This window comes from Phocoena phocoena, chromosome 15 (genome assembly GCF_963924675.1).
Source record: "Phocoena phocoena chromosome 15, mPhoPho1.1, whole genome shotgun sequence".
NCBI classification, from domain to species: domain Eukaryota; kingdom Metazoa; phylum Chordata; class Mammalia; order Artiodactyla; family Phocoenidae; genus Phocoena; species Phocoena phocoena.
This window is the reverse complement of record NC_089233.1, coordinates 41,893,744-41,921,114: the sequence shown is the minus strand read 5'-3', so window position 1 is coordinate 41,921,114 and position 27,371 is coordinate 41,893,744. Positions and strand designations below refer to the sequence as shown.

Below are 27,371 nucleotides of genomic sequence, written 5' to 3'. Positions count from 1 at the left end.
TAGTTTGCAAAATATCCATCAATCCTTTGCTGAAAATAACTCTTAAATAATTCACACAGTGTACTGAGCTAAAGATTAAAGACTATGTGTTATGAAAATACTATTTCAGAATTCAAGACCCCAATTTCATGTCTTCTATTTGCATTCCTACCAAAATACTTCAGCTGGGAGGGCAATGGCCTGACAGCCCATGTCCAGTCTCCCCGGGGGAATATGTGGCCTGGCACCAAGGCACTGGGCCCTACCATCCGGTCGTTTTCTGTGAATTCCGGCAAGTGGACAAACCTGCTGGATGACAAGCAATTGCTAGAAACACAAACGGCACTTTAAAATATTTTATTTCATCCAATAATAGTTAAGTACACAATAAATAAAATTAGTTTTTGGCTAAATTTAAAGTAATTACTTTTTTTAAAAAAATATTTATTTATTTATTTTTGGCTGCGTTGGGTCTTCATTGCTGCACACAGGCTTTCTCTAGTTGCGGGGAGTGGGGGCTACTTTGTTGTGGTGCGTGGGTTTCTCACTGCGGTGGCTTCTCTTGTGGAGCACGGGCTCTAGGGTGCACAGGCTTCAGTAGTTGTGGCACACGGGCTCAGTAGTTGTGGCTCGCGGGCTCTAGGGCGCAGGCTCAGTAGTTGTGGCACACGGGCTTAGTTGCTCCACGGTATGTGGGATCTTCCTGGACCAGGGCTCAAACCCGTGTTCCCCGCATTGGCAGGCGGATTCTTAACCACTGCGCCACCAGGGAAGTCCATAAAGTAATTACTTTCTAAGGTTTTGGCTAAATTTAAAGTAATTACTTTCTAAGAAAGCTTCATTTTTCAGTCACACAGAATTTAGGACATAATTTACAAGAAAGCAATTCCATGTCAGGCTAATGTGAGCACTCAAATTAAGGTAGAATTTTTTGTTTAAAGTAAGGGAGAAAAGGTGTTATGCTTTTTCTTTCACTATCACAAGCTGAGAATGACTTCTTAGCAAACAGAAAATAAACTTTTCCTTAACTGTAGCATATGACTTTCACACATGCCCGTGGGTGTTGTTTTTGGGGGACTCAGCACAGATGCGCTTCAGCTGCAGTGATGCGAGCTTGACTTTCGGGCTTCCTTTTCTCCAGGAGACAGCAGTCAGCATGGTGTGGTCCCCGACTCCAGGTAGCGACAAGTTTGCTTACCTAATTTACATATTATAGTGTTACCTGTTAAAAGTTTTATGAATTACGTTTACTGTCTTTTTAACGAAACTGAAGAATCAGAAGGGAGTTGGTTACATCCAGAACAAAGTTTTAGGGAGGAAACTGTATTTCAGAACAAGCAACAACAAACAGGCATCACTCGCAGAGGTGGCCGTGGATGGTGAGCCTGTCACTGAGGAATAACCCACACGTGAGGGTGGGAAGGGGACAACCCAGATGGACTGTCTGCATCCGATTCCGGAGGTCGCAGAAACCCCGCCTGGAAACTCACGGCTTCAGTCCTACCTTCCTTTTGAAACATAAGTGGCTTTGATCTTTTCACTAAGAACACATGGTCTGGATAGAAAAGATGATTTAAAAACTATCATTTTATCAGATCCCAGGCCTTGTTTTCTGCATTTAATTCCCACGGAAATTTGTTGATTACAATGAACTTTTAAAAATTCTCCTAAGATCCATGAGGTTCTTAAACAGAAGTAACAGAATGCATTCACGTACCTAATGCTCAAAGCCCACAACTGCTGCAAAATATAACTAATGAACCAAAGCCGACTGTTGTCAGTCAAAACCCGAGCCGTTAATTCAATTTGTGTAGATTACTGGTCCTCCTGAAGCAATTTAGCACCTTTGCCAATAAGAGAAAACCTCTAGTGACACCCCACCCACAGGTACACAAACACAGCCCAGAAGCAGAGAGGCCCGAAGAAAGCCCTACCTCCATAAAGATGCAAATTAAGATTTAAACAGGGTGGCAATCGGCCAGCGCTAATCCTTTTACCGAGGTGTAAATGGCTATTGAGAACTGAATTCTGGGCTGCCAGCTTTTGTTGGGTAGTCTTACAGACACATTTCACCCAGGAGCCACGCCAAGCCACCAACTCTGAGGACGACTGATAAACAGTTTCATCAGGCCAGCGTAATTTGTTTGCTTTGCTATCAAACTTCCTGACCATCAATCCAAACACGTCAACGTAACCGGCATGAAGAATTAGCACCCTGGGAACAGGAACTGGGAGCAAGGATCCCAAGCCTGACGCCCGGTGGCCAGAACAGCTGTAGGTGCGGCCGAGGCAGGGTCTGGACGTAGGGTTTTGTTGGCCACACAAAACGGTTGTAGAAAGGACAAACATGTACATAGTTAAACAGTATTTTTCTTTTCATGGGCTATCTTAGGAAACCTATGTTTTCGTGGCTACCTCGGCCCCCATTGTGCAACCCCCTGGGTGGTCCCTTCCGGCGGGGGGGCACTCAAAGGGAGCACAAAGCCGGAGGGAGGGGAGGAGGGGGCGGCAGCACAAAGGCCAGCGGCGGGGGCGGGGGTCTGCGGCGGCCGCGGGCCAGGGGTCACGAACAAGACTCCTCTCTTCACCCGGGAAACAAGGGCTCCTTCTCTTCACCTGGAGGCCGTGTGAGGGCGATGACAGCTGGGATTGAGGGCTTGCCGTGCGGGGCACCCGGGCCTGCGAGCATGCTCTTTATTTAAAGCAGCAGAGGCTGCACAAGCAAAACCCCTGCCTTTTCCCCCTCGCTGGCCTCCAAACAGATCTCCTTATTCTGCCCCACTTCAATTCTCAGAACTACTCCCTCTCCCTGACCACCTGATTTTAAGTTCCTTAATGAGGCGCTGGAAGGCCCCCTTTCTGACTGGTGCTCCCCTCCAGCCTTCAAAAGGAAGAACCCGCCTGAACCCAGAACGAGTTCTTAGTAGCCAAACGTAACACCCAGGTTGATAAAAATCCACCCTGCTGGGAGGATGAAGGCTGGAAACATTTGCTCCTTGGGTTTCTGTTAAGTCCCTGACATGTCACCAGAGGGGTGTCATCATTAGGGTGCTGGCTGAGCTCTCCAATCTGAGGTGCATACAACAGATTTATGGAGCCAGTTACCTAAAGTGACCAGGCTTTAAGTCTCTGCTGCCAAAATGAACACACAGGGTGAATGACTTATTATCAGACAGCCTGATGCCTTTCAAAAATTTAATACAATCAGGCCGTGTATTTTGGAAAAGTTTAAAAAATACTATGAACATAGTAAAAAAAATTTTCTTTATTAGACATCATCATTGGTTCTATAATTAAACGCGAGAAGGTGCTTTTGGTAAAGGGGTATCTTCTACCGTCAGGGTAGAACCATCTTTGCTGGGGCTTAATGACTGATGGAGGACCCTAAAACCAAACATCAGACTTTCGCCGTGCTGGTACACGTCTGTCTCCAAACGTGTATGTGCGCACGCACGTGTGTGTCTGTGTGTGTGTGTGTGTGTGTGTGTGTGTGTGTGTGTGTGTGTGTGCAGGGGTGTGTCTGTAGGAGAGGAGACCAGGAGGCTCAGGCTGGGCCAGCGTGGCACCACCGCCAGAGGGAGACCAGAAGGCATGATGGGTGGTGGATGGGTCGCTGAGGCTCAGGCAACATTCAGACCCTGAAATAAGTTAGTGTTTATGTCGCTTCTCACCTAGAAGGGACATATGAGACTCCTTCAAGGCCAATTAAGTCTGATGAATGGGAGTGGGGTCCAGGGCAGTCACTGACTCAGTGTTCTGGGTCCACCTCAATGATGCCACTGAAATGGCAACAGCAGCACCCAGGGAGGGACCTGCAGGAAAGAGACTGAACACTTGGCTATTAACGCTTGCCCTCTGCTGTAGGAGTCAGCAGAAATCAAACACAGGACTGCAGGAAAAGACGGTGCCCACTTGCTGCCGGGCCCTTCAGAGAGGCAATACTGTATTACCATGAAGAAGCTGAGTCACTTTATTATTCAATGCTCACTCACCCAAGAAGCTGCTTAAGCGATGCCAAAGACAAAAAGAAGAAACAAGAAAGTGGACGATACCAAATCATCATTGTCAATGAACAAATGGATTAACTGTGGAGGAGAGGCAGGCAGGATGCAAGCAGGGAAACAATCCAAGTTAACTGGCCCTCCTGGGTAGACGCTGGGAACCAGGTGAAAAGGCTTCTCTAGTCAGTGTCGGGGTTCAGGGGATGTCAGACAAGCACATCCCTAATTCCAGGTAAGTGCACTTTTCAAAACAGTGGAAACCAATTCCAAGTGTGCTCGTGATTACAGATGTAATAATGCTCCAAACAACCATGGACAGCATATGTCCTTGTAATCTGTATTTCAGCTGATCAGTAAGGACCATCAGTGCCATGATTCAATACCATAAAAAATTCGTTTAGGGATTCGATGGTGCTGGAAAGTAGTGCTTTTCAGTGTTTAAGGTGGCAGAACACCTGGAGTTCACAGAACTTTCTGCAAAACCCAGAGTGTACTAATGTACTTCGTTTCATCACACAAATCTGAAAAACTTTTACAAGCGGACAATGAATATATATATATATATATATATATATATACACAATATAAAAATCAAACATATATCCATAATAAAAAGCCAATCTGTCAAAGCTAACAAAATCAGCTGCTTCCATATTTTTCATCCTTATTCATTTGGCACTCTCACTCATTTTGTTATCTCCTAGTAGGCAAGCTATAGCAGGTACCAAAGTTTTAGGGAAATGATTTTGAGAAAGTTCTCAAAATTACAAAGATTCATTTTCTACAAACTTGGAAAAGACCACTTTACTCACTTCAGGGTAATGCCAGTGGAATATGTCTGAGCATCACTGCCATGGAGAAAACTAGTCTAGCATTGCTTTAAGCAGCAGATTTAGACACACATTCAGCCCATCAAAATGACAAGCAAATTAAAACAAATTACCCTGACGAGGGAGAGCAGTGAGAAAAAAATGAGAATTAGTTGGAAGCCGTAGAAGATGGGGGTTCAGGACTCCTCCTCACGGCTCTCCTGGAGGTTAAGGTAAATCGCCCAGCAGGGACTGAAAATGGTGAGATCAACAGTAAAAGTACAAGAAAACATATCAAGGGCTCACTTTTTGTTTCCCTTTGGGTTTTCGGTTGTCTTATCTGCTTGGCCTACCTGCACACCCTCCCCGCAAAGCTCCCCTGAAGGGAAGCCTCCCACTCAGGTCTCAAGCTCCAATGTGCCTTAAAATGAATTTGGTTTTTCCAGAAGCCTATCATCAATGGCTCAAAGGCTGTTCTTCAAAGGTGGGAAATATCAGTTAAGGTGATTACGAACAGGGAAGCTGAGCCATGAGGAACCAAAGAGGAGGAATAAAACGGCAACAAAACAGAGAGGAGGGAAGTGTTGATGTTTGCCACCCGATGACCGGAAACAGATCCCAGTTTTGCTCTGAGGACCCCTCCCCATCGTCATCCACCCAACTTGGACAGGGCTCACGGTGAAGTGTGGGCCTGGGTAGAGCCAGTGGGTGCTGCCCTGGCCCCAGGGACTGTGCAGGGCGTGGCCACATGGTGCGGTCAGAGCCGTGGAGGTAGAGGCCCCACTGCTGGGCCCAAGCACACGAACCTCCAAGTTGGGCAGCCCACCTGGAAGGGGGTCCCCAGGTCCACTTCAGGGTGAGCAGAGGGGACTGCAGTGGGTGCGGACCTGTCTGCCCTGAGGACAAACTCTGGAAGTGAGCTCTGAATGGAGCTGAACGGGGACTATCAGGGCAGCAAAAAGCATCTTTCCACTTGGAGTGAGGAGGGGAGTAAGAGGCCACCTTGTCGGCATGCTGGGAGAGCAACAGGAGAGGGAGCTCTGGGGCCGTGCAACAGGCAGCTGCCCCCCTCCCCACTCAAAGATGACAGAGGTTCTTAGCACTGTTACAAATATTACCATATTAAGTTTATAGAACAACCCAAGCCTATCCCTAAAGAGATATTAAAGATTTCAGGTAGGTCAAGGTGGAGTGTGGAAAACACCACTGTCCCACCCCAGACATCTTCAGAGCTGTCCAGCCCTGGACTCAGCGCTTCTCTCCCCAGAGCGGCGATGAACACACAACTACCCAGTTCTGCCTCTGGCATTCCCTTCCTGCTGCAGGCAGACCTCGTTCCCGCTGCTCACACATCCTGGCTTCAGAGAGTCCCCCACAGCTGCTCAGACTAGGGTTTTCCTTTATGATACATTTTCAGCTCTGATTACCTTGTTTCTGGAAGGTATCCCATTTTTAAGGAAAACTTATCACACCCATTTGGATGATTATTTCCTGGGTGAACTCTTGAGTTCTGGGGCCTCACTGGGGACCTCACATGCTGATGTGAAGCACAAGCTATGCTTACATGGCACGATACCCACCATTTCTCAATGAAAAGGACCAACTAAAATAAAACACCCATTTTGTCAGGATTCTGATTCTTCGATGCTAGAAATTCAATCTACCAAACTGCCAAAAGAGTCAGAAGTGGGAGAGACAGAAGCCAAGTTCATTTCTAACTTAAAAAAAAGGTTGGCCATTCCTGTCTCACCTCATGGACATCCCTGAATCCTGACTTCCGGAACCATCACATCAGATCACCACGAACTAATTAATTATCAGATGCCAACATATGCCAGCCACTGTACCCAGTGCTTGTGCCAAAAAAGTGAATCTGATGAAGGTGATAATTGAGAACTGAGAAGCCAAGTTCGATTAGTCAATGGTGATACCGGCCAAAAGGAGATCCAAGATCACAGTCACAATAGGTCATGGCTCCGCCATATTTCCTGCAATTTCACAATATGTCTAGAGCAAGGAGAGATCAAGAGAACATTCCAAACCAAACAATTCCTGATTTGTTTCTTGTGATTGTTTCTAGTTCAAGAAAGGAAATCAGGGGCAGGGCTAGCCTGATACGAGAAATAAAATAAGGTAACAGGTTCATATTCTGGGTAATTGTTCATAAATGTGTATAAAACACAACCACATCCTGAAATAGCATATTCTACGTGTCAGCACATGGTCATCAGTTTGGAAGGCTTTCTAGAAATCACACACAGGAAAACAAGAAAGTATTGTGTACAATCTGAAGGGACAAATTGTTAACAGACTCGAGAGGGCTCGTCACAAGGGAAGAAAGATGACATGCAAGGGGAGAAAGCCGTTCCAGGAACAGATTTAAAAAGTAAAGGGTAAACCAAATTAGAAATGACGTGGCCAAAACTATGCGTTTCATAATGAAAAGTGAAAGCAGCCAAATGAGATCTGGTTTCCTAGGTCTTCAGAAAGGAAGCAGCGGCCAAGCAGAAGTAACTGTGAGGGAGACGGGAGCAGGGGACATGGTGGGGAAGGGAGGGGGAGGCTTGGGTGCTCATGCTGTTTCTTGCCTGGGCGGGGTGACCACGTATTCACCTTACATAATTAGTCGAGCAGCATATTCAAGATTTGTTCACTTTTCTGCATGCACGCTACCCTTCAGTAATAACACTTATCTTAAAAAGTACCTAAGATAAGGAGTTCAGCTTCTTGTTGGTAATGCAAGCTAATCCTAGCATTAAGACCAAATATATATATATATACATAAATATGTCTTTGATAACATTAGAGAGATAAAGTAGGAAAGAACTGCAGGATCAAAATCTAGAGAAAAAGGAAATTCAGAGAGATGAGCCTAGCATTTGGGGGCACCTTTTCTTTGAAGGGCATGTGCCAATTTCTGAAAAGGTAGCTAATAAGTGTGAGAGGCTGAGTGGAGCTTTGGATGACCTCAGAGAGCAAGAGAATAAGAACTCAAGTCCAGGTCCGCCAAGGAAGGCGAACCCTAATAAATCAGCCACACTTGGAACTGGAAACTCATAGGGCTACTTCCTACAGATAAGGGTGAAACAGATACAGTCTGGCCCTCAGAGGGACCAAAGCCTGGCTTCAATCCATCTCAATCCTCAGACCTGGATGAAAGTAACCCAGGACTGCTTCTGCCCAAGACTCTGCCAGGAGCAAATGTAAATCCTCTTTAGGTTTCTTCCTGAAACTCATATATTTTATATATATAAAAGTCATTCCAAAAAAGAGCAAAGAAAAAAGGGGACATAATTATTGACACCGTAGAAATTCTAAAATATGAAATATGCCCACAAATTTGAAAACTTAGAAAATGGATCTCTTTCTAGTACACTATAGATTTTCAAAACTGACTCAAAATACATGAAAACCTGAATATGCGTATAAGCATTTAAGAACTGGAATAAGTAATCAAACAAAAATGGAGGAAATTTTCATCAGCAGACCTGTCTTGCTGGTGAAAGCAGCTCTTTTGTAACCTTTGCAAGTGCTTCTCAGCATTCCCCACACTGCCTTCGCTCCAGGTCACCTCTTCTGACTGAGGCCAGCAGCCTGTGATGAGATGGCTGGCAAAGGTGGGACACCAGGCTGAGGCTGGCCAATGGAGAGTTCTTTTAACATCTGTATACACACCAGGTGATAATGGCTGTAATTACTGCCTACTCTGCTGACAATCAGGTCTCAGGATTACTGCCCTCTTGAAAACCTGGTTATGGACTTTAAAAATTTAAACCAAAACAAACATAAGAAAAGTCTCAGATTTTTCAGATCAAAACAGATAAGCTAACAGGAGAGGCACAGGCAAGACTGGAGAATGAAGTGCCAGGTTGAACGTGAAGGGGATGCACTTCGCACCCCACCCCCACCCCGGCACGGGGTTATTTTTTCCAGAAGTGTATTGCACAGCCTTACTTGGAGAACAAAAGCCAGAATATGTGGAGTGGCAAGAAAAAGCTCAGGGGAGCACCTGTACTGAGGGGCAGAGGTCATGTCCAGGAAAAACAAGCAACAGTGAAGAAAAGAAACAACTGAGAACAGATATCTGAAGGTGCCATCACATCAGAAGGAACACTGCATTTATCAGTGTGCTTCCAGCTCCTCTAAAAGTGAACGCTAGGTAAATTCTAAAGAATTTGGTTGTAACCTATTACTCCAGGCAACATGATTTCCACCAGCAAGTCTTTCTCAGATGCAAGAATTTCCTTCCTATATTTAACTTCTGAGAGGGGCTAAATTAAAATCACTGGATGAGATTCAATCTATGTGATCGAATTTTTAGGACCTTGAGAAACCAAGGCTTTCATTTGACTTAACTTAAAAGGCAGTATTACATTTAGCTTTCAGGCATGTTCCACGGGGAGAAAGAACAAAGCAACTCGGCAAGTACTTTGTTCAAGCTGGAAGAAAGGTACATAGCACTTCATCAGCTTATTTGAGGCTGGAAGGCACAAAAATCAATATGAACAGAGCCAAAGGTCAAACTGCCGCTGCTTGGTTTTCTTTTCTTTTTCTAATTAAAGAATCTATTTTGTTTCTTGAGCTTCCTTATTCAACCTTATGAAATATTACCCTTGATGACACTCCAGTTACGTAGGCAGTGGAGAGAATAACTGACAGACAGTTAAGAATGCAGACTCTGGACCCAGACGGCTGAGTTCAAAGCACACTGAGCCACTTTGTGACTCTGAACAACCTCTCTGTTTCTCAGTTTCCGCCTCTATAAGATGACGATGGCGATAGGAATAAATGGGTTATTATAAATAAAGCTCTCACAACAGTATCTGGCACAGAGTTGGCGCTACTGAAGGGAACACCACCACCGTCATGGTTGTGATTTGCATGGCAGAGCGCAGAAATTAGGAGCATGAATTCTGGCATGTGCCCTCCAGGCTGGACGTCACCTGCACCTCCAGCCAGCTGTGTGCCCTAGGAAGGTTATTTAATCTCTCTAAACCCCACTTAAAACACTCTACTTGGCATCTATAGCACAAGCCTGGCCCTCAGTTTTCCTCACTCTTCACCGCAGACTCCTCCCAGACTCCTTTTCTGGTTCCTTCTGATCTTCCTGACCTTGACTGTGGAGTCAGGCCTTGGGCTGCTTTCCTATGTATGCTTACTTCCTAATGGTCCTCTCAGGGCCCATGGCTTTAAAACGCATTTATACTATGATGATTCAGTAGAGTTGCAGGATACAAAGTCAACACACAAAAAATCAGTTGCATTTCTATACAATGAACAATCTAAAGGGGAAATTAAGAAAATAATCCCATTTATAATAGCATAAAAGAACAAAATAGGGACTTCCCTTGTGGTCCAGCAGTTAAGACTCCATGCTCCCAATGCAGTGGGCCTCTGGTTCGATCCCTGGTCAGGGAACTACATCCTGCATGTCACAACTAAAGATCCCACATGTCACAACTAAGACCCAACGCAGCCAAATAAATAAATAAATCTTTTTAAAAAAACTGTTACTCCTGTTACGTTGTTAAAAAAAAAAAAAACAAGAACAAAATACTTAAAAATAAACTTAACCAAGGAGGCAAGCTGCACATTGAAAACTACAAAACACTGTTGAAAGAAATTAAACACAAATAAATGGAAAGACAACTTGTGTTCATGGGTTTGAAGACTTAAAGCTGTTAAAATGTATATACTACCCAACATGATCTACAGATTCAATGCAATCCCTCAACATCCCAGTGGCATTTTTTTACAGAAAAATAGCAAACGATCCTAAAATTCATTTGGAATCACAAAGGACTCTGAATAGCCAAAATAATATTGAGAAAAAAGAACAAAGCAGGAGGACTCACTTTCTTGTTTTATAACATATTACAAAGCTACAGTAATCAAAACAGCATGGTACTGGCATAAATACAGACATAGACAAATGGAACAGAATAAAGCCATGCACATACAGCCAAATGATCTTCGACAAGAGTGTCACGATGGGGAAAATACACTGTGGGGAAAAGACAACCTCTTCCACAAATGGTGTTGGAAAACTGGATAGCTACATGCAAAAGAACAAAGTTGGACCCTTATATTACACCATACAAAAATCAACTCAAAATGGATTAAAGACTTAAATGTAAGACCTGAAGCTATAGAACTCCTAGAAGAAAACACAGGAGAAAAGCTACCTGATACTGGTCTTAGCAAAGATATCTTGGATATGACACCAAAAGCACAGGCAACAAAAGCAAAAATAGACAAGTGGGACGATATCAAACTAAAAAAATCCTACACAGCAACGGAAGCCAACAACAAAATACAAAGGCAACCTACTGAATGGGAAAAAATATGTGCATATCATTTGTCTGATAAGGGGTCAATATCCAAAATATATAAAGAACTCATACAACTTAACGGCAAAAAACCCAAACGATCTGATTAAAAATGGGCAGAGGATCTGACTAGACATCCTTCCAAAGAAGATATACAGACAGCCAACAAGTACATGAAAAAGTTCTCAACATCACTGATGATCAGGGAAATGCAATAAAAACCACAATGAGATATCATCTTACACGTTAAAACTGCTATCATCAAAAAGAAAAGAAGGGCTTCCCTGGTGGCGCAGTGGTTGAGAGTCCGCCTGCTGATGCAGGGGACATGGGTTCGTGCCCTGGTCCGGGAAGATCCCACATGCCGCGGAGTGGCTGGGCCCGTGAGCCATGGCCACTGAGCCTGCGCGTCTGGAGCCTGTGCTCCGCAACGGGAGAGGCCACAACAGTGAGAGGCCCACATACCGCCAAAAAAAAAAAAAAAAAGAAAAGAAGTAACAAGTGTTGGCAAGGAGAAAAGGGAGAGAAAAGGGAACCCTTGTGCACTGTTGGTGGGAATGTAAATTGGTGCAGCCACTATGGAAAACAGTATGGAGGTTCCTCAAAAAATTAAAAATAGAACTACCATATGAGCCAGCAGTTCGAGTTCTGGGTATTTATCTGAAGGAAATGAAAACGCTAACTTGAAGAGATATACACACCCCCAGGTTCACTGAAGCATCATTTGCAATAGTCAAGATATGGAAGCAACCTAAGTGTCCAGTGATGGATGAGTGGATAAAGAAATTGTGCTATATATTTATAATAGAATATTATTCAGCCATAAAAAAGAAGGAAATCCTGCAATTTGTGACAACATGGATGGACTTTGAGGGCATTATGCCAAGTGAAATAAATCAGTCAGGGAAAGACAAATGCTGTATGATCTCACTTATATGTAGAATCTAAAAAAAAACTCAATTAATAGATAACAGAAAACAGATTGGTGGTTTGGTGGTTGCCAGAGGTGGGCAAAGGGTGGGAGGAGGCCAAATGGGTGAAGGCTACAGTGTACAAACTTCCAGTTATAAAATAAGTTCTGGGGATGTAACATAGAGCATGGTGACTATAGTTAATAATATTGTAGTATATATTTGAAGGTTGTTAAGAGAGTAAATCCTTAAAATTTTCACAATAAAAAAAAATTTTAACTATGTGTGGTGTTGGATGTTACTAGCCTTACTGTGATGATCATTTTGCAATGTATACCAATATCAAATCATTATGTTGTACACCTGAGACTAATATAAAGTTATATGTCAATTATATCTCAATAAAAAAAATAATATCTTCAAATGAAAGATAACCACCCTCACAAAAGTTAACTTTTCATCAACATGCTGCAACAAGTGGACATCCACATGCAAAAAAAAAAAAAAAGAATCCAAACACACACATTATACCCTTCACAAAAATTTACTCAAAACGGTTCACAGTTCTAAACATAAAACACAAAACTATAAAACTCCTAAAAGTTAACATAAGAGAAAACCTAAATGACTTTGGATATGGCGATGACTTTTTAGATACAACACCAAAGGCGTGGATCCATGAAAGAATTAATTGATAAGCTGGACTTGATTAAAAGGAAAAACTCATACTCTACAGAAGATAACGCCAAGAGAATGAGAAGACAACCCACATACTGGGAGAAAATATTTGCAAAAGACACGTTTGATAAAGGACTGTTATCCAAAATATATAAAGAACTCTTAAAATTCAACAATAAGAAAAATAACAGCTCAACTAAAACTGGGCCAAAGACCTTAAGAGAGATCTCACCAAAGAAGATGTATGTACAGTAAATAAGCATATGTAACGATGTTCCACATCCTATGTCATCAGGGAAATGCAAATTAAAACAACAATGAGGGGAAATCCCTGGCGGTCTGGTGGTTAAGACTCTGTGCTTCCACTGCAGGAGGCATGGGTTCGATCCCTGGTCGGGGAACTAAGATCCCACAAGCCACACAGCACAGCCAGACATACATACATACATACATAAAACAATGAAATACCACTGCACAATGCTAAGAATGGCCCAAATCCAGAACACTGATAACACCAAATGGTGGTGAGGATGTGGAGCGACAAGAACTCCCGTTCATTGCTGGTAAGAATGCAAAACGCTACAGCCACTTTGGTAGACAGTTTGGAAATCTCTTACAAAACTTACAAAAGTAATGGGAATACTAGAAGAAAAAAGAGAGAAAGGAGCAGAAGGAATATCTGAAGAAATAATGGCTGAGAATTTTCCAAACCACAGATCCAGGAGTTCAGAGAACACCAAGCAGGATAAACACTCAAAACAGCACACCTAGGAATATCATAGAAATCCTTAATGTGTATGTATGCAACAACAGAGCATCAAAATACATAAGCAAAAACTGGTAGAACTGCAAGAAGAAAAAGATAAATCCACTCTTACAATTGAATACTTCAACTCACCTATACCAGTAACTGATGCATCTAGCAGGTAAACAGTCAGCAAGGGATACAGCTGAACTGGAGAGCACCATTAATCAACTTGATCTAACTGACATATATAGGACACTTCATCCAACAACAGCAAAATACACATTATTCTCAAGCTCACATGGAACATTTGCCAAGATAAACCACATTCTGGGCCATAAAACACACCTCAACAAAGTTAAAAGAACAAAAGTCATAGAAAGTATCTTCTCAGATCACAATAAGATCAATAACAGAAAGATAACAGGAAATCTAAAAATATTTGGAGATTAAACAACACACTTCTAGATAACACACTGGTCAAGAAGAAGTCTTAAGAGAAATTTTAAAATATTTTGAATTGAATGAAAATGAAAATACAATTTATCAAAATTTATGAGATGCAGTGAAAACAGTACTTACAGGGAAATTTATAACATTAAATGCATGCTTTAGAAGATCTAAAATAAATAATCAAAGCTTCTACCCTAGGAAACGAGAAAAAGAGCAAGTTAAATCCAAAGCAAGCAGGAGAAATAATAAAATTTAGAGCAGAAACCAATGAAATTGAAAACAAGAGAACAAAAAAGAAAATCAATAAAGCAAAAAGCTGGTTATTTAAAGAAGAAACAAAACAACAAACCAAAATGAATAAACCTCTAGTCAGGTGTATTTGTCTGCTCAGGCTGCCATAACAAAATACCACAAACTGTGTTAAACAACAGGAATTTATTTTTCATAATTCTGGAGGCAGGGAAGTCCAAGGTCAAGGTGCTGACTGATTTGGTCCCTGGTGAGACTTGCAGATTGGCCCCCTTCTGTGTCCTCACATAGCACAGAAGGAAGAGCTCTGGTGTCTCTTCCTCTTCTTACAAGGGCACCACCTCTACAGGATTAGGGCCTCACCCTTATGACTTCATTTAACTTTTATCGCCTCTTCACAGATCTTATCTATAAATATAGTCACTTGGGAACTGGGGCTTCAACATATAAATTTTGGGGACAAAAAACAAATTCAGTCTATAACACCAGGCTAACCAAGAAAAAAAGAGAGAAGACACAGATATTAGAAATAAGAGACTATCATTATTGATCCCATGGAAATTAAAAGGATAATAAAGGAGTAATAAGAATTCTATGCTCACAAATTTCTTAACTTAGATGAAATGGACCAATTTCTTGAAGGATACAATCTACCAAATCTCACACAAACAGATGTAGGTAATATGAGTAGAACCATGTATGTTAAGGAAACTGAGTCAATAATAATCTTCCAAAACAAAGCACAAGGTCCAGTTGGGTTCACTGGTGAATTCTACTGAATATTTCAAGAAGAAAATATACTGCCAATTCTCTACAATCTCTTTCAGAGGACAGAAGCAGAGGGAATACTTCCTCATTTTATACAGCTAGCATTACCTTTATACCCAAAACAAAGACATCAGAAGAAAGGAAAACTACAGATCAGTATCTCTCAGGAACATAGATGCAAAAATCCTTAACAAAATATTTGCAAGCTGACTCCATCAATGTATAAAAAAATTATACACCATGACCAAATGAATTTTATCCCAGGCATGGAAGGCTGATTCAACATTTGAAAATTAATGAATGAAATCCATCACAACAGGATAAAGAAGAAAAATCAGATGATCATTATCATTAGGTATAGAAAAAGCATAAGAAAAAGTCAACATTCATTCATGATAAAAAACTCTCAGACCTGGAACAGAGGGGAACTTCCTTAACTTGATAAAGAACATCTACAAAAAACCTACAGCTAACATTATGCTTAATGGGGAAGAACAAGATTCTTTCCCTATAACATCAAAAACAAGGCAAGAATGTCCCTTCTCACCACTACTACTCAACACTGTACCAGAAGTCCTAACTAATACAATAAGACAGAAAAAGGAAATACAAGACATCGATTAAAAGAGAAATAAAACTGTCTTTAGTCAAAGATGACATGCTTGTCTATGTGGAAAATGCCAAAGAATCAACCAAAAAACTCCAAAACCTTGAACTAATCAATGATTATAGCAATGTTGCAGGATATAAGGTTAATATACAAAAGTCAATTCCTTTCCTATACAGCAGCAATGAATAATTGGGATTTAAAATTAAAAACAAAATACCATTTACATTAGCACCAAAAACAGAAGTACTTAAGAATAAGTCTAACAATATATGTACAAGAACTGCAAGAAGAAAACTGCAAAACTGATGAAAGAAATCAACATCTAAATAAATGGAGAGATATTCCAATTTCATGCATAGGAATACTCAACACTGTTAAGATGTCAGCACTTCCCAACTTGATCTATGGATTCAATACAATTTCAGTCAAAATTCCAGCAAGTTATTTTTTTTGGGGTGACAGTGACAAATAGATTCTAAAATTTATAGGGAAGGTCAAAAGACTCAGAGCAGCCAATGCAGCACTGAAGAAAAATGAAGTCAGAGACCTGATATTTCACAACTTCAAGATTTACTATAAAGCAGCCATAATCAAGACAGTATGGTATTGGTGAAGAAACAGACAAATAGATAATGGAACAGAATACAGAGCCCAGAAAGAGACGCACACAAATATAGTCAATTGTTCTTTTATGAAGGAGCAAAGACAATTCAATGGAGAAAGGACAGTCTTTTCAACAGATGGTACTGGAACAAAAAGATATCCACATATCCACATGAAAAAAAATAAATCTAGACACTGACCTTATATCTTTCACAAAAATTAACCAAAATGATCACAGATCTAAATGTAAAATGCCAAACTATAATATTTCTAGAAGATAACATAAGAGGAAATCTAGGTGACCTTGGATTTGGTGATGATTTTTAGATACAATAACAAATACACAATGCAAGGACAAAATTGATAAACTGGACTTTATTAAAATGAAAACTTCTGGGGCTCTCAAGATGGCTGGTTGGTGCCTTGAGTAGCTCATACCGGCAGCAGTGGTGGAACTTGCTGCTGGTGCCGGCCACCCCTAGAGTGGCTTAAAAAAAGAAATAAAACAAAAACAAAATCTTCTGTTCTGAAAAAGACACTGTCAAGAAAATGGAAAGACAAGCTGCAGACTGGGAGGAAATATTTGAAAATCACATTATCTCTTTGATAAAGGACCTGTATCTGAAATATACAAAGAACTCTTAAAACTCAACAATAAGGGCTTCCCTGGTGGCGCAGTGGTTAAGAATCCACCTGCCAATGCAGGGGACACGGGTTTGAGTCTTGGTCTGGGAAGATCCCACATGCCATGGAGCAACTAAGCCCGTGTACCACAACTACTGAGCCTGCACTCTAGAGCCCGTGAGCCACAACTACTGAGCCTGAGTGCCACAACTACTGAAGCCCACGTGCCTGGAGCCCGTGCTCTGCAACAAGGGAAGCCACCCAATGAGAAGTCCATGCACCGCAACAAAGAGTAGCCCCTGCTCGCTGCAACTAGAGAAAAGACCGTGTGCAGCAACAAAGACCCAACGCAGCCAAAAATAAAAATAAATAAATAAATTTATTTAAAAAAACCCTCAATAATAAAAATAAGAACCCAATTAAAAAATAGGCAAAAGATGTGAACAGACATCTCACCAAAGAAGATATATGAATGGTAAATAAGTACATGAAAAGATGCTCAACATCATATGTCATCAGGGAATTGCAAATGAAAACAACGAGATATCATCACATACCTATTAGGATGGCTAAAATCAAGAAAACTGACAACACCAAATGCTGACAAGGATGTACAGCAACAAGAACTCTCATTCATTGTTCATGAGAATAAAAATGGTACAGCCTCTGTGGAAGACAATTTGGGGGTTTCTTACAAAGCTAAACATAGTCTACCATACACTCCAGCAATTGCACTCCTCGGTATATCTACCCAAATGAGTTGAAACCCTATGTCTACACAAAAACCTCCACATGGATGTCTACAGCAGCTTTATTCATAATTGCCCAAACGTGGCAGCCACAGAGATGTTCTTCAGTAGGTGAATGGATAAACTGTGGTATATCCAGATAATGGAATATTATTCAGCACTGAAAAGAAATGAGCTATCAGGCCATGAAAAGACAGGACGCAATCTAAGATGCATACTGCTTAGTGAAAGAAGTCGGTCTGAAAAGGCCACATGCTGTCTAACTCCAAGTACATGACATTTGGAAAAGGTAAACTACAGAGACAATAAAAAAATCAGTGTTTACCAGAGGTTTGGGTGATGAGGAGGAAAGAGAGATGAGTAGATGGAGCAAAGGGAATTTTTAGACAGTAAAACTACTTTGGATGACATTGCAAAGGTGGATCTATGACATTACACATTTGTAAACAAACAGAGCAAAACAAAAAACTCTCAATACATTGCTTCATTCACTAGAGAAAGAACCAGAGAAATAATGTTTGCGTGAGAAACAGCTTGTTGGTTAATACAGAGGTGCACACCCACTTTTCTAGGTCCCTACCTGTCTACCCCCTTCCATCCCTGCTCACCTGCATGGGGCCCTGTGTGAAAAGGCACCTGCTCAGATGGTGAGGGTACAGGGAAGGGAAAGCACAGGTTATTCTGGCTGCTGGGCTGCTCACTCCGACCCCCTGTCATCATGTGCTCCCACACTGGACCCTGAACACATCTGATTCAGCCTGTTATGTGTAGCGACTTCTACTCATACAATCCTTGCAAAGTTATAATCCTTGATTCCAGTTCAACTGTATTAATTTCCTATTGCTACATAACAAATTACCACAAATTTAGCATGTAGCACAAATTTATCTCACAGTTCCCAGGGGTCTGAGGTCTGGGTGTGGGTTAGTGGGGTCTCCACTCAGTGTCACGAGACTGAAATCAAGGTGTCGGCTGGGATGCAATCTCATCTAAGACTCAGGGTCCTCTTCCGGGTTCACTGGTATCTGGCAGAGTTCAGTTCCTTATGACGGAAGGACTGAGGCCCTCAGCTCCCAGATGCTGCACACCACTTCTTGCCACGTGGCCTCCACAAGATGGCAGGTAAACAGGAGAATAGCTCAGCTGCTTTGAATCTCTGAGCCCGTTCTTTTTAAAGCCTGATCCACTTACATCAGGTCCAATCTGGATAAGTCCTTTTGATTATCTGCAAAATTCTTCATCTCTGTCATATGACATCCTAATCACGGCAGGCAGCTCCATCACCCTCACTGTCCTGCCCACACTCAAGGCGAGGGGATCATACAGGTGTACACCAGGGGCAGGAATTTCGGGGGCCATCTCAGAATTCTGGCTACCTCATGGGTAAGTCATCCTGATGAAACTAACATCAGATTAATTCTCCCAAATCAAGTGCTTCACCATACTACCCCCTTCTCTCAAAATAGCCTTCAACAATTCTGCAAAACATAGAGATAACTCTAAATACGTTAACTGGATACTCAAGGCCTTTCTCAACCATGTCCCAGGAGACATTTCAAACCTCCACTCTGACAACCCCTCATGGATAAGCCTTCAGCCACACCCTCTGCCTGCCCCCTTCCCCCTTGTGTTCTCTGTACCTGCGTTCCTAGTTGCACTCTTCCTTCAGACCTAATCCACCCCTTTCCCTTCTCCTCCTTATTCAAACCTGTACATCCTTTAAGATGCTGCATCAACACCTGTATAAAACCTTTCCTGACCCTTTGGACTCACATCAAGCTTATCTTTATTTGAATTTGTCCTAAAGTACAGTGGTGGGTTACAAAAAATGACGATAAACTTCTCATCCCTGGATACACATCCTTTGCAACGCAGCTCTGCCACTCACCTCATCAAGAGATGGGCTGTCTTTATCTACCTTCTGACACTGTGCTGGGCCCTGTGAATGTTTTTAGCCAATGGGACATTAGCAAACATGATGCAAGCAGACACTTAAGAAGCATCTGTGCACTGGCCTTGCCCTCTTGCTGTCTTGGGAACTCTGCTACCTCTACCAGGTGACTGAGGCTGGACTAATCTCCCAGATGAGGGACAAGTGGCTAAGTTATCCCTGTGGCCCCAACTGACACTGGGCCAACCACCTGTCACATGACAAATAATAAATGTCTCGTGTTTTAAGTCATGGGGCTTTGTACCGACATTTGTAGCAAACTACTCACTCCTTAAGAAAATAAAAGATTCAAGGGCCTCCTTTTCAACATTTCTTTTGTGCAGCTTCATTGTAGTAAGTGTTCTTCTGAGAAGAGTTAATTGCAGCTTGCAATGGAGGGTCAGCTCACGTACATGAATCACATGCTCAACATCTGGAGGTAGCCATGGGAGCATGCCATGAAGCTTCTCAAAGTCACTTGGCTTTTAAAGGTGGAAGCAACCCCAGTGTCCATCAACAGATGAGTGGATAAACAAAATGTGGTTTATCCATACATTGGACTATGATTCAGCCATAAAAATAAATGAAGTTCTGAAACATGCCACAACATGGACGCACTGGGGAACCAAAATATTCGTGTGACTTGCCTTCTCATGAGACTCGTTTTATTGTGTCCTGGAACCAGACTGCAGTATCTCCCAGGTGCGTGTGAAGTCATCATCATCACTCTCATCAAATCAGAGGTTCCAGTTTCCTGTTCAAATCCTTCTGTGTGTCTTCCTTTGTCCCACCTCTTCACCTCTGTTAACTAAAATCCCTTCTAGTAATTTCTCTCCAGGCCCTCAACAGATCCTAAAGTAAACTGAGAACCTCTGAGGTCAGAGCGGTACTCTGTAAGTATGAAGTCACAGGCTCAGGTTAATAATCAACCCTCTGAGCAAAGAAGAAGAGCAAATGCTAGAGAGGAAAGAAAAGAATGCAGGCCCCTCAAGAGCAGTGGGGAGTCGGCAAGCTAGCCAGCACCATTTAAAACCAGCATCGATCTATGCCTGGGGAGGACTTTCACCACAGAAAATCAACAGACTCAAATTTGGTAACATGGACACAGAAAACAACCACTGCTGACTGACCTTTCATTCTGGGGGCATTCTATTAAAACAAACTTTCAAAAATTCCCCAAATGCCCCTATTTTCCAACAACTTTTGGAAAACTATATCCCAACACTTCAAGGAGCTTTGTTTTAGGGTCACAGAAAACAGTCATTCACATAGGAGAATAGGAGATAGAAGGTTCTTAATTCTATACACTCAACTTTTTTCATCTCAGAAAAGGACTGAGTCCTAGGTAAGGACACTAGTCCTCCAGTTAGTCTACCAAAATACTAACTTGTCCAATGAACTATAAAAAGAAGCCTGCAAATACAAACCTAAAATAGAAACATTCTCTTTTTAGTAATAAAGTTTCTAATGATGTATTAATAGTATGTAATACCCGTATTTCCTCGATGAGAGAGAAGTATTATTACTAGAAAAACCCATCTGGCTTGCCTCTGCAATAAAGCCAGTCTCCCAAGGACAAGAACCATGTTGGTTCTTCCATCCACAGCGCAAATACTTTGTATTTGGATGCTCTTAATAAGTATGTCTTGAACATCAGTTTGGAGGCAATCAGACTATAAATTAAACTTTTCACCGTAAGTAGGTAATGAGTGGTAAGAGGCAATATATTAAAAGGTTCAGTGGTGTTTTAAAGAGAACGTGAACCTATGCATACAAGAACACCCGCCTGGCTTTTCACTGCTGCTGGGACTGTTGGAAAGAGACAGATGGTATCATAGTGTAACAACATTCTGGGGGTGGGGTGGGTCGGCGAGGCTGTGTGGAGGGTCTGCCCCCATGGCCTATGTGCCACTCCTATGCCCCTGGCCTTGGTATCCTCATTTTAAACAGTGAGCTCTACCTCGGATTGTGTACTTAAGTACCTTGTAACCCTAAGAGATTTGATGCTATTTGTGCTACTTTTATTGCAGAATTGGTTCTCAACGGTTTCCATGTTTTCTACAATTCCACTATCTCCGATCAACAGTAAAAAAAATCATATATGAGCTTTTATGACTTGGATATTATAAGTGTTCAAAACACATAACACCGATGTTCCTATTTACCCTTAAAGACTCCAATGTCCTCACTTTTACATTCAGAAAATGAAAGCTGCCTTAGATATATAATTACAAAAACTTATTAATGCGTATTTAATTGTATGACGAAAATGACACTCTGGCAAGGGATAGAAGGATTAAGCCAATTAATTAGATACAAAGTTCTTAGTCTCAAAAGCTGAATTCCTAGGAAGTTTAAGTGTTTGTCACCTGCGTTACTACAACTCCAAAATGACTGATTTTCCAAAAGGATGGTGGGTAGGGGGTGGGGGGAATGACTTATGAATTAACCAGGGATTCTTTAGATATAATTATAAACTGCCAATCACCATGATTTCAATGATATTCAGGCTTTTAAAGCTATTTCATAAAAAAAAAAAGAAAAGAAGAAAAGAAATTAGTCCTTATCTAAAAGACTATTTATGAGACTTAAGGAACTTATACATTCATGGCTGAGTGTTCAATAATATACTCCCAGTGGAATGGTCTCTAAAAATGTCTATAACTAAAAAGAGAACAATGAAAAAAATTGAATGGCTTACTCTCTTGTTGGCGAGTTAGTGGAGGATTCCTTTTTTGAATCTGGAGAGCTTAGGGTTTGCAAAATACAATTATGTTTTTCAGTGGATGGGGCATCTCTTTCTTGCTTGGAGTGAATTAAATTTAAGGCCTCTATTCCGTCTTCTTCCTCCACCGTGTCACCTGGATTTGGCTGTGGTTCTGGACTCCTTAAAATCAGATCCTCTTCACTTACAGAAACTGTGAGGTCACTGCTGCTGCTCTCACTCTCCTCCTCCTGCTCTTCCCACATTTTTCTGCAGGGCTCCTGTGCCTCTGGGTCCCGGCGAGGAGGACGATCTGTAACGGGGACATGAACAGATTACTGATCACTGACTTCAGGCGGCAGCAGGGGTGAGACGTCCTACCTCCCAGAGCAGAGCTGGCTCATCTGTTAGAGACGTGTATAAACAATCCACAGCGAACTACAGTATTTTAAGACCCATGAAAAATATTTTTAAAATATCACAGTGGGTTTAAAAATCAGAGAATTTGCTCGCAAAAATATTTCCATGTACCTAGTTAAGAACTCGTTAGAATGGAATTTGTTGGCAAAGTCACTACTTTGTTTTTTGACAGATACAATTAGACAGTATTTTGTATTCTTACATAAGACCATCACCACCCAAAAAACTAAATACCAACAAAAACCAGCAAACCATTTCAGCCTCTCCCCCCACCTGAGGAAGCTTCCCAGGCAGGATGCTTCTCTTGAGAACACTCGATTTCAGATGCACCGTATTCTGAGCCTGACGGCAGAGAGACTGGCGGCCTGGCTCTTTCTTCCTCGACTTCAATATGCTCCCGTGTCAGTATTTCTCCCTCTGATCCCTCTGATCTGCTGGAACTGTCACACTTTAAATCAGTGGTTCTGTTCTCTGGACTTAATCTCTCCTGTAATGGGGAATGGAGTTCGGCAGACTTTCTGCCTTCAGATAAATTACTCTTGCCCTGACGTGCGTTGCTTCCTATCTGCAAGCAATGAGTTTGTTCCTCCTCAGACAACGCGCTGGCTGTGACTGGCGTTTTCTCACCCATCTGAAGAGATGTCTTTCCATCTATTCTGTCAGACTTATTTAAGCACTGTGTGTCACTATGAATTTGTACTACATAGCTGTCTGTCACATTACTGCTCCGGGCTGTCTGTTGGTGTGAATGTGGGTCAGGAATTGAAAAGTTCTTTGTGGGTTGGGGAGATTTCTGCTCTGTACTGAAATCTCCAACGCCTGAGACGGCTGACACTTGGCGGCCCATAAAGATTGTTGCTGGTTGATACAATCCTCTTGACACGGCGGTCCCTGAGTTAATTTCTGCCGGCATTACAACCTGCACCACCAAAAGACATGAAAGTTAAACAGGTTGTGTATGAACAGTGAGGTTATTTAGGTTGTTTTCAGAAATGAAATTAGGTCAGGAAGCAGGACCAATGAAAGCAACACCTACCATGTTCTATAAAACTCATGGCTTCCTACAAAATGAATGACCAAAAAACAGTACAGTCCACACTATTTAATTGTAATAACAATATTGGTTCACAAAGCAAATACGGTCAGGGAACTATGGAATCTATATTTTTCAAAAAGAGATACATACATTGCATTGTACAGCTATGTGAATGTATTTAATGCCACTGAACTGTACACTCAAACATGGTTAAAATGGTAAATTTTCTGTTACGTATATTTTACCACAATTAAAAAAATAAACTTTGAGTTCTAACCACTTTCCACAGAGAAGTGGATTTGATGAAGCTAGAGAGGTACTTGAACAAAAAAACCGGGGGCATATAAAGGACTATTGGGGGTTTCAAAACTCTATTTCTAGTAGTGTGGGTAATATTAAAAAACTTCCAGGGCTTCCCTGGTGGCACAGTGGTTAAGAGTCCGCCTGCCGATGCAGGGGACACGGGTTCGTGCCCCGGTCTGGGAAGATCCCACATGCCGCGGAGCGGCTGGGCCCGTGAGCCATGGCCGCTGAGCCTGTGCGTCCGGAGCCTGTGCTCCGCAACGGAAGAGGCCACAACAGTGAGAGGCCCGCGTACAGCAAAACAAAAACAAACAAACAAACAAAAAAAAACTTCCAATAATCACATATTCAAGACTGCATTAAAATATAATGCATATGTGCAAAATAATCTAATTTCCTGTCAAACTGAAAATAATAGCAGTTTTTTTCTGAACAACTTCAAGTAATTTTAAAGACATTTAAAGCAATTTAAATTCACTGGCATGTCTATGGGCAGTATGAGCACTGTCTCGTCCTTAAAAAGAGAGAGAGGAGGGGACGAGGGTGGGATGGGAAAGAGAAACAGAAGCAACTGGTTCAGCGGCTTGATCAAGGACACACAATGGGAAGCAGAACTGGAAGTAACAATCATAAAGCCTTGAAGAAGTTAAGTGTTTTTCTTCCAAAGGGACCAAAGCACCTCCACATACATAATAGCATTTAGTCCACAGAGCACTATAGGTTGATGGGGAGATGCATCTGCACCCCTCCTCTGCAGATGGAAAAACTGAGGCCAAAATTTTCAGAGAAAATGTCATTCACATAGCTGAAACAGAATCTAGGTCTTACTTCCCTTCAAACATACTGTCTCTTCTATTTCTAAAGATAAAACAAACAACTTTGAAGCAAAAACAAATGAAAAGGGATGTCAGAGAAATGGCGGAATAAGGACCTCTCAAAATTCTCTGCTCTGTAAAAGAAACAATAACAGTGGAAAACATCTTCAGAATAACTTTTCAGAACTCTGGAAATTAACCAAAGGCTTGCAGCAATCTGAGGAACATTTATTCAAGAAGAGTAACTGAATCTTGGTAGGAACAGCAGTACTTCACGGTGTTTTAACTTGCCCTATTCGCATTTCCCCCTCCTCCAGTCTGCGGTAACCTTGAAAATCAGCAGCCTGTAATCACAGCCTGTAAACCAGCACCCTTATAGACACTGAAAGGAGTAGAAAAGGACTGGAACTCTTTCAAAGCCCCATTCCCAGAGAACTGACATTATTTGACCTGTCTAGTAGCTCCCTGGAAGACCACCCTCACAAGACTGTCTTTATTTGACCTGACTTGGAGCTGACTTTCCCTGGGGGTTATTTGTCAAAAATAAGCAGAGGCAAATGTTTAACATCAAGGCTGCCTAAGGCAGTGGATAACAGTTGGGCAAACAACAGGCTAACTAAAATAACTTAAAAGGAAAAGTTGGTGAATGAGCTGTCCACAGGGGGCTTTGAAAAGCTCCAGCATATTCCTGGAAACCTAGACTGTGGGCATGCTCACTAAAAGTCCTGAGGGGGCGTTGGTTCTGGAAGGAGAGAGATTTGCGGCCTGGGCATGCGCAGTGCAGTTTGCTGCCCGGGCTGTCCGGCTCCAGCCGTGGCGGTTCCACACCAGCACGACTTCGGTGCCGGACCCAGTTTCCCGCCACCTGACCATGCTTCTGGGAGACGCCCCACCTCACTGTCACTCGAAGTTTTGTGGGGGTCAGGCATCCAAGAGGATTGAGGTGTGCTTGATACGTGGCGTGTGCGAGACTCCTGAGGACGACTCCAGAACCATGGGCCTCCGGCATCCAGGTCATTGAGATTCCACATATAAGTGACATCATATGATATCTGTCTTTGTTTGACTTACTTAATGAACTTTTTTTTTTTTTTTTTTGTGGTACGCGGGCCTCTCACTGCTGCGGCCTCTCCCGTTGCGGAGCACAGGCTCCGGACGCGCAGGCCCAGCGGCCATGGGTCACGGGCCCAGCCGCTCCGCGGCATGTGGGATCCTCCCGGACCGGGGCACGAACCCGCGTCCCCTGCATCGGCAGGCGGACTCTCAACCACTGCGCCACCAGGGAAGCCCACTTAATGAACTTTTAATGAACAGCATCCATGTGGCTGACAGGGTCTCGGTGCTCAGGCCGGGTGTCAAGCCTGAGCCTCTGAGGTGGGAGAGCCAAGTTTAGGACACTGGACCACCAGAGACCTCCCAGCCCCATGTAATATCAATCGGTGAGATCTCTCCCAGAGATCTCCATCTCAACGCTAAGACCCAGCTCCACTTAACTACCAGCAAGCTCCAGTGCTGGATACCCCATGCCAAACAATTAGCAAGACAGGAACATAACCCCACCCATTAGCAGAGAGGCCGCCTAAAATCATAATAAGTTCACAGATCCTCCGAAACACACAACCAGATGCGGTCCTGACCACCAGAAAGATAAGAATCAGCCTCATCCACCAGAACACAGGCACAACTCTCTTCCACCAGGAAGCCTACACAACCTACTGAACCAACCTTAGCCACTGGGGGCAGACACCAAAAACAACAGGAACTATGGACCCGCAGCCTGAGAAAAGGAGACCCCAAACACAGTAAGTTAAGCAAAATAAGAAGACAGAGAAGTATACAGCAGATGAAGGAGTAAGGTAAAAACCCCACCAGACCAAACAAATGAAGAGGAAACAGGCAGTCTACCTGAAAAATGATTCAGAGTGAAGATAGTAAAGATGATCCAAACTCTTGGAAATACAATGGAGAAAATACAAGAAACGTTTAACAAGGACACAGAAGAACGAAAGAGCAAACAATGATGAACACCACAATAAATGAAACTAAAAATTCTCTATAAGGAATCAACAACAGAATAACTGAGGCAGAAGAACGGATAAGTGACCTGGAAGATAAAGTAGTGGAAATAACTACCACAGAGCAGAATAAAGAAAAAAGAATGAAAAGAATTGAGGACAGTCTCAGAGACCTCTGGGACAACATTACATGCACCAACATTCAACTTATAGGGGTCCCAGAAGAAGAAGAGAAAAAGAAAGGGAATGAGAAAACATTTGAAGAGATTATGGTTGAAAACTTCCCTAATATGGGAAAGAAAATAGTCAATCAAGTACAGGAAGCAGAGAGTCCCATACAGGATAAATCCAAGGAGAAACATGCCAAGCCACATATTAATCAAACAATCAAAAATTAAATACAAAGAAAAAATATTAAAAGCAGCAAGGGAAAAACAACAAATGACACACAAGGGAATCCCCATAAGGTTAACAGCTGATCTTTCAGCAGAAACTCTGCAAACCAGAAGGGACTGGCAGGACATATTTGAAGTGATGAAAGACAAAAACCTACAACCAAGATTACTCTACACAGCAAGGATCTCATACAGATTTGATGGAGAAATTAAAAGCTGTACAGACAAGCAAATGTCCAGAATTC

At 42.2% G+C, this 27,371-nt stretch overlaps 1 protein-coding gene across 1 annotated transcript in view; it reads right to left on the bottom strand.

Moving 5' to 3' along the window:
* KIZ (kizuna centrosomal protein) overlaps positions 1 to 27,371 on the bottom strand; it is a 114,557-nt gene that overhangs the window by 47,572 nt on the left and 39,614 nt on the right. The window contains exons 5-6 of the mRNA XM_065893253.1: positions 22,836 to 23,481; positions 22,140 to 22,455 (exon numbers count right to left, since the gene is read on the bottom strand). Coding sequence (XP_065749325.1) covers positions 22,140 to 22,455; positions 22,836 to 23,481 — 962 coding nt within the window. The remainder of the gene's footprint in view (positions 1 to 22,139; positions 22,456 to 22,835; positions 23,482 to 27,371) is intronic.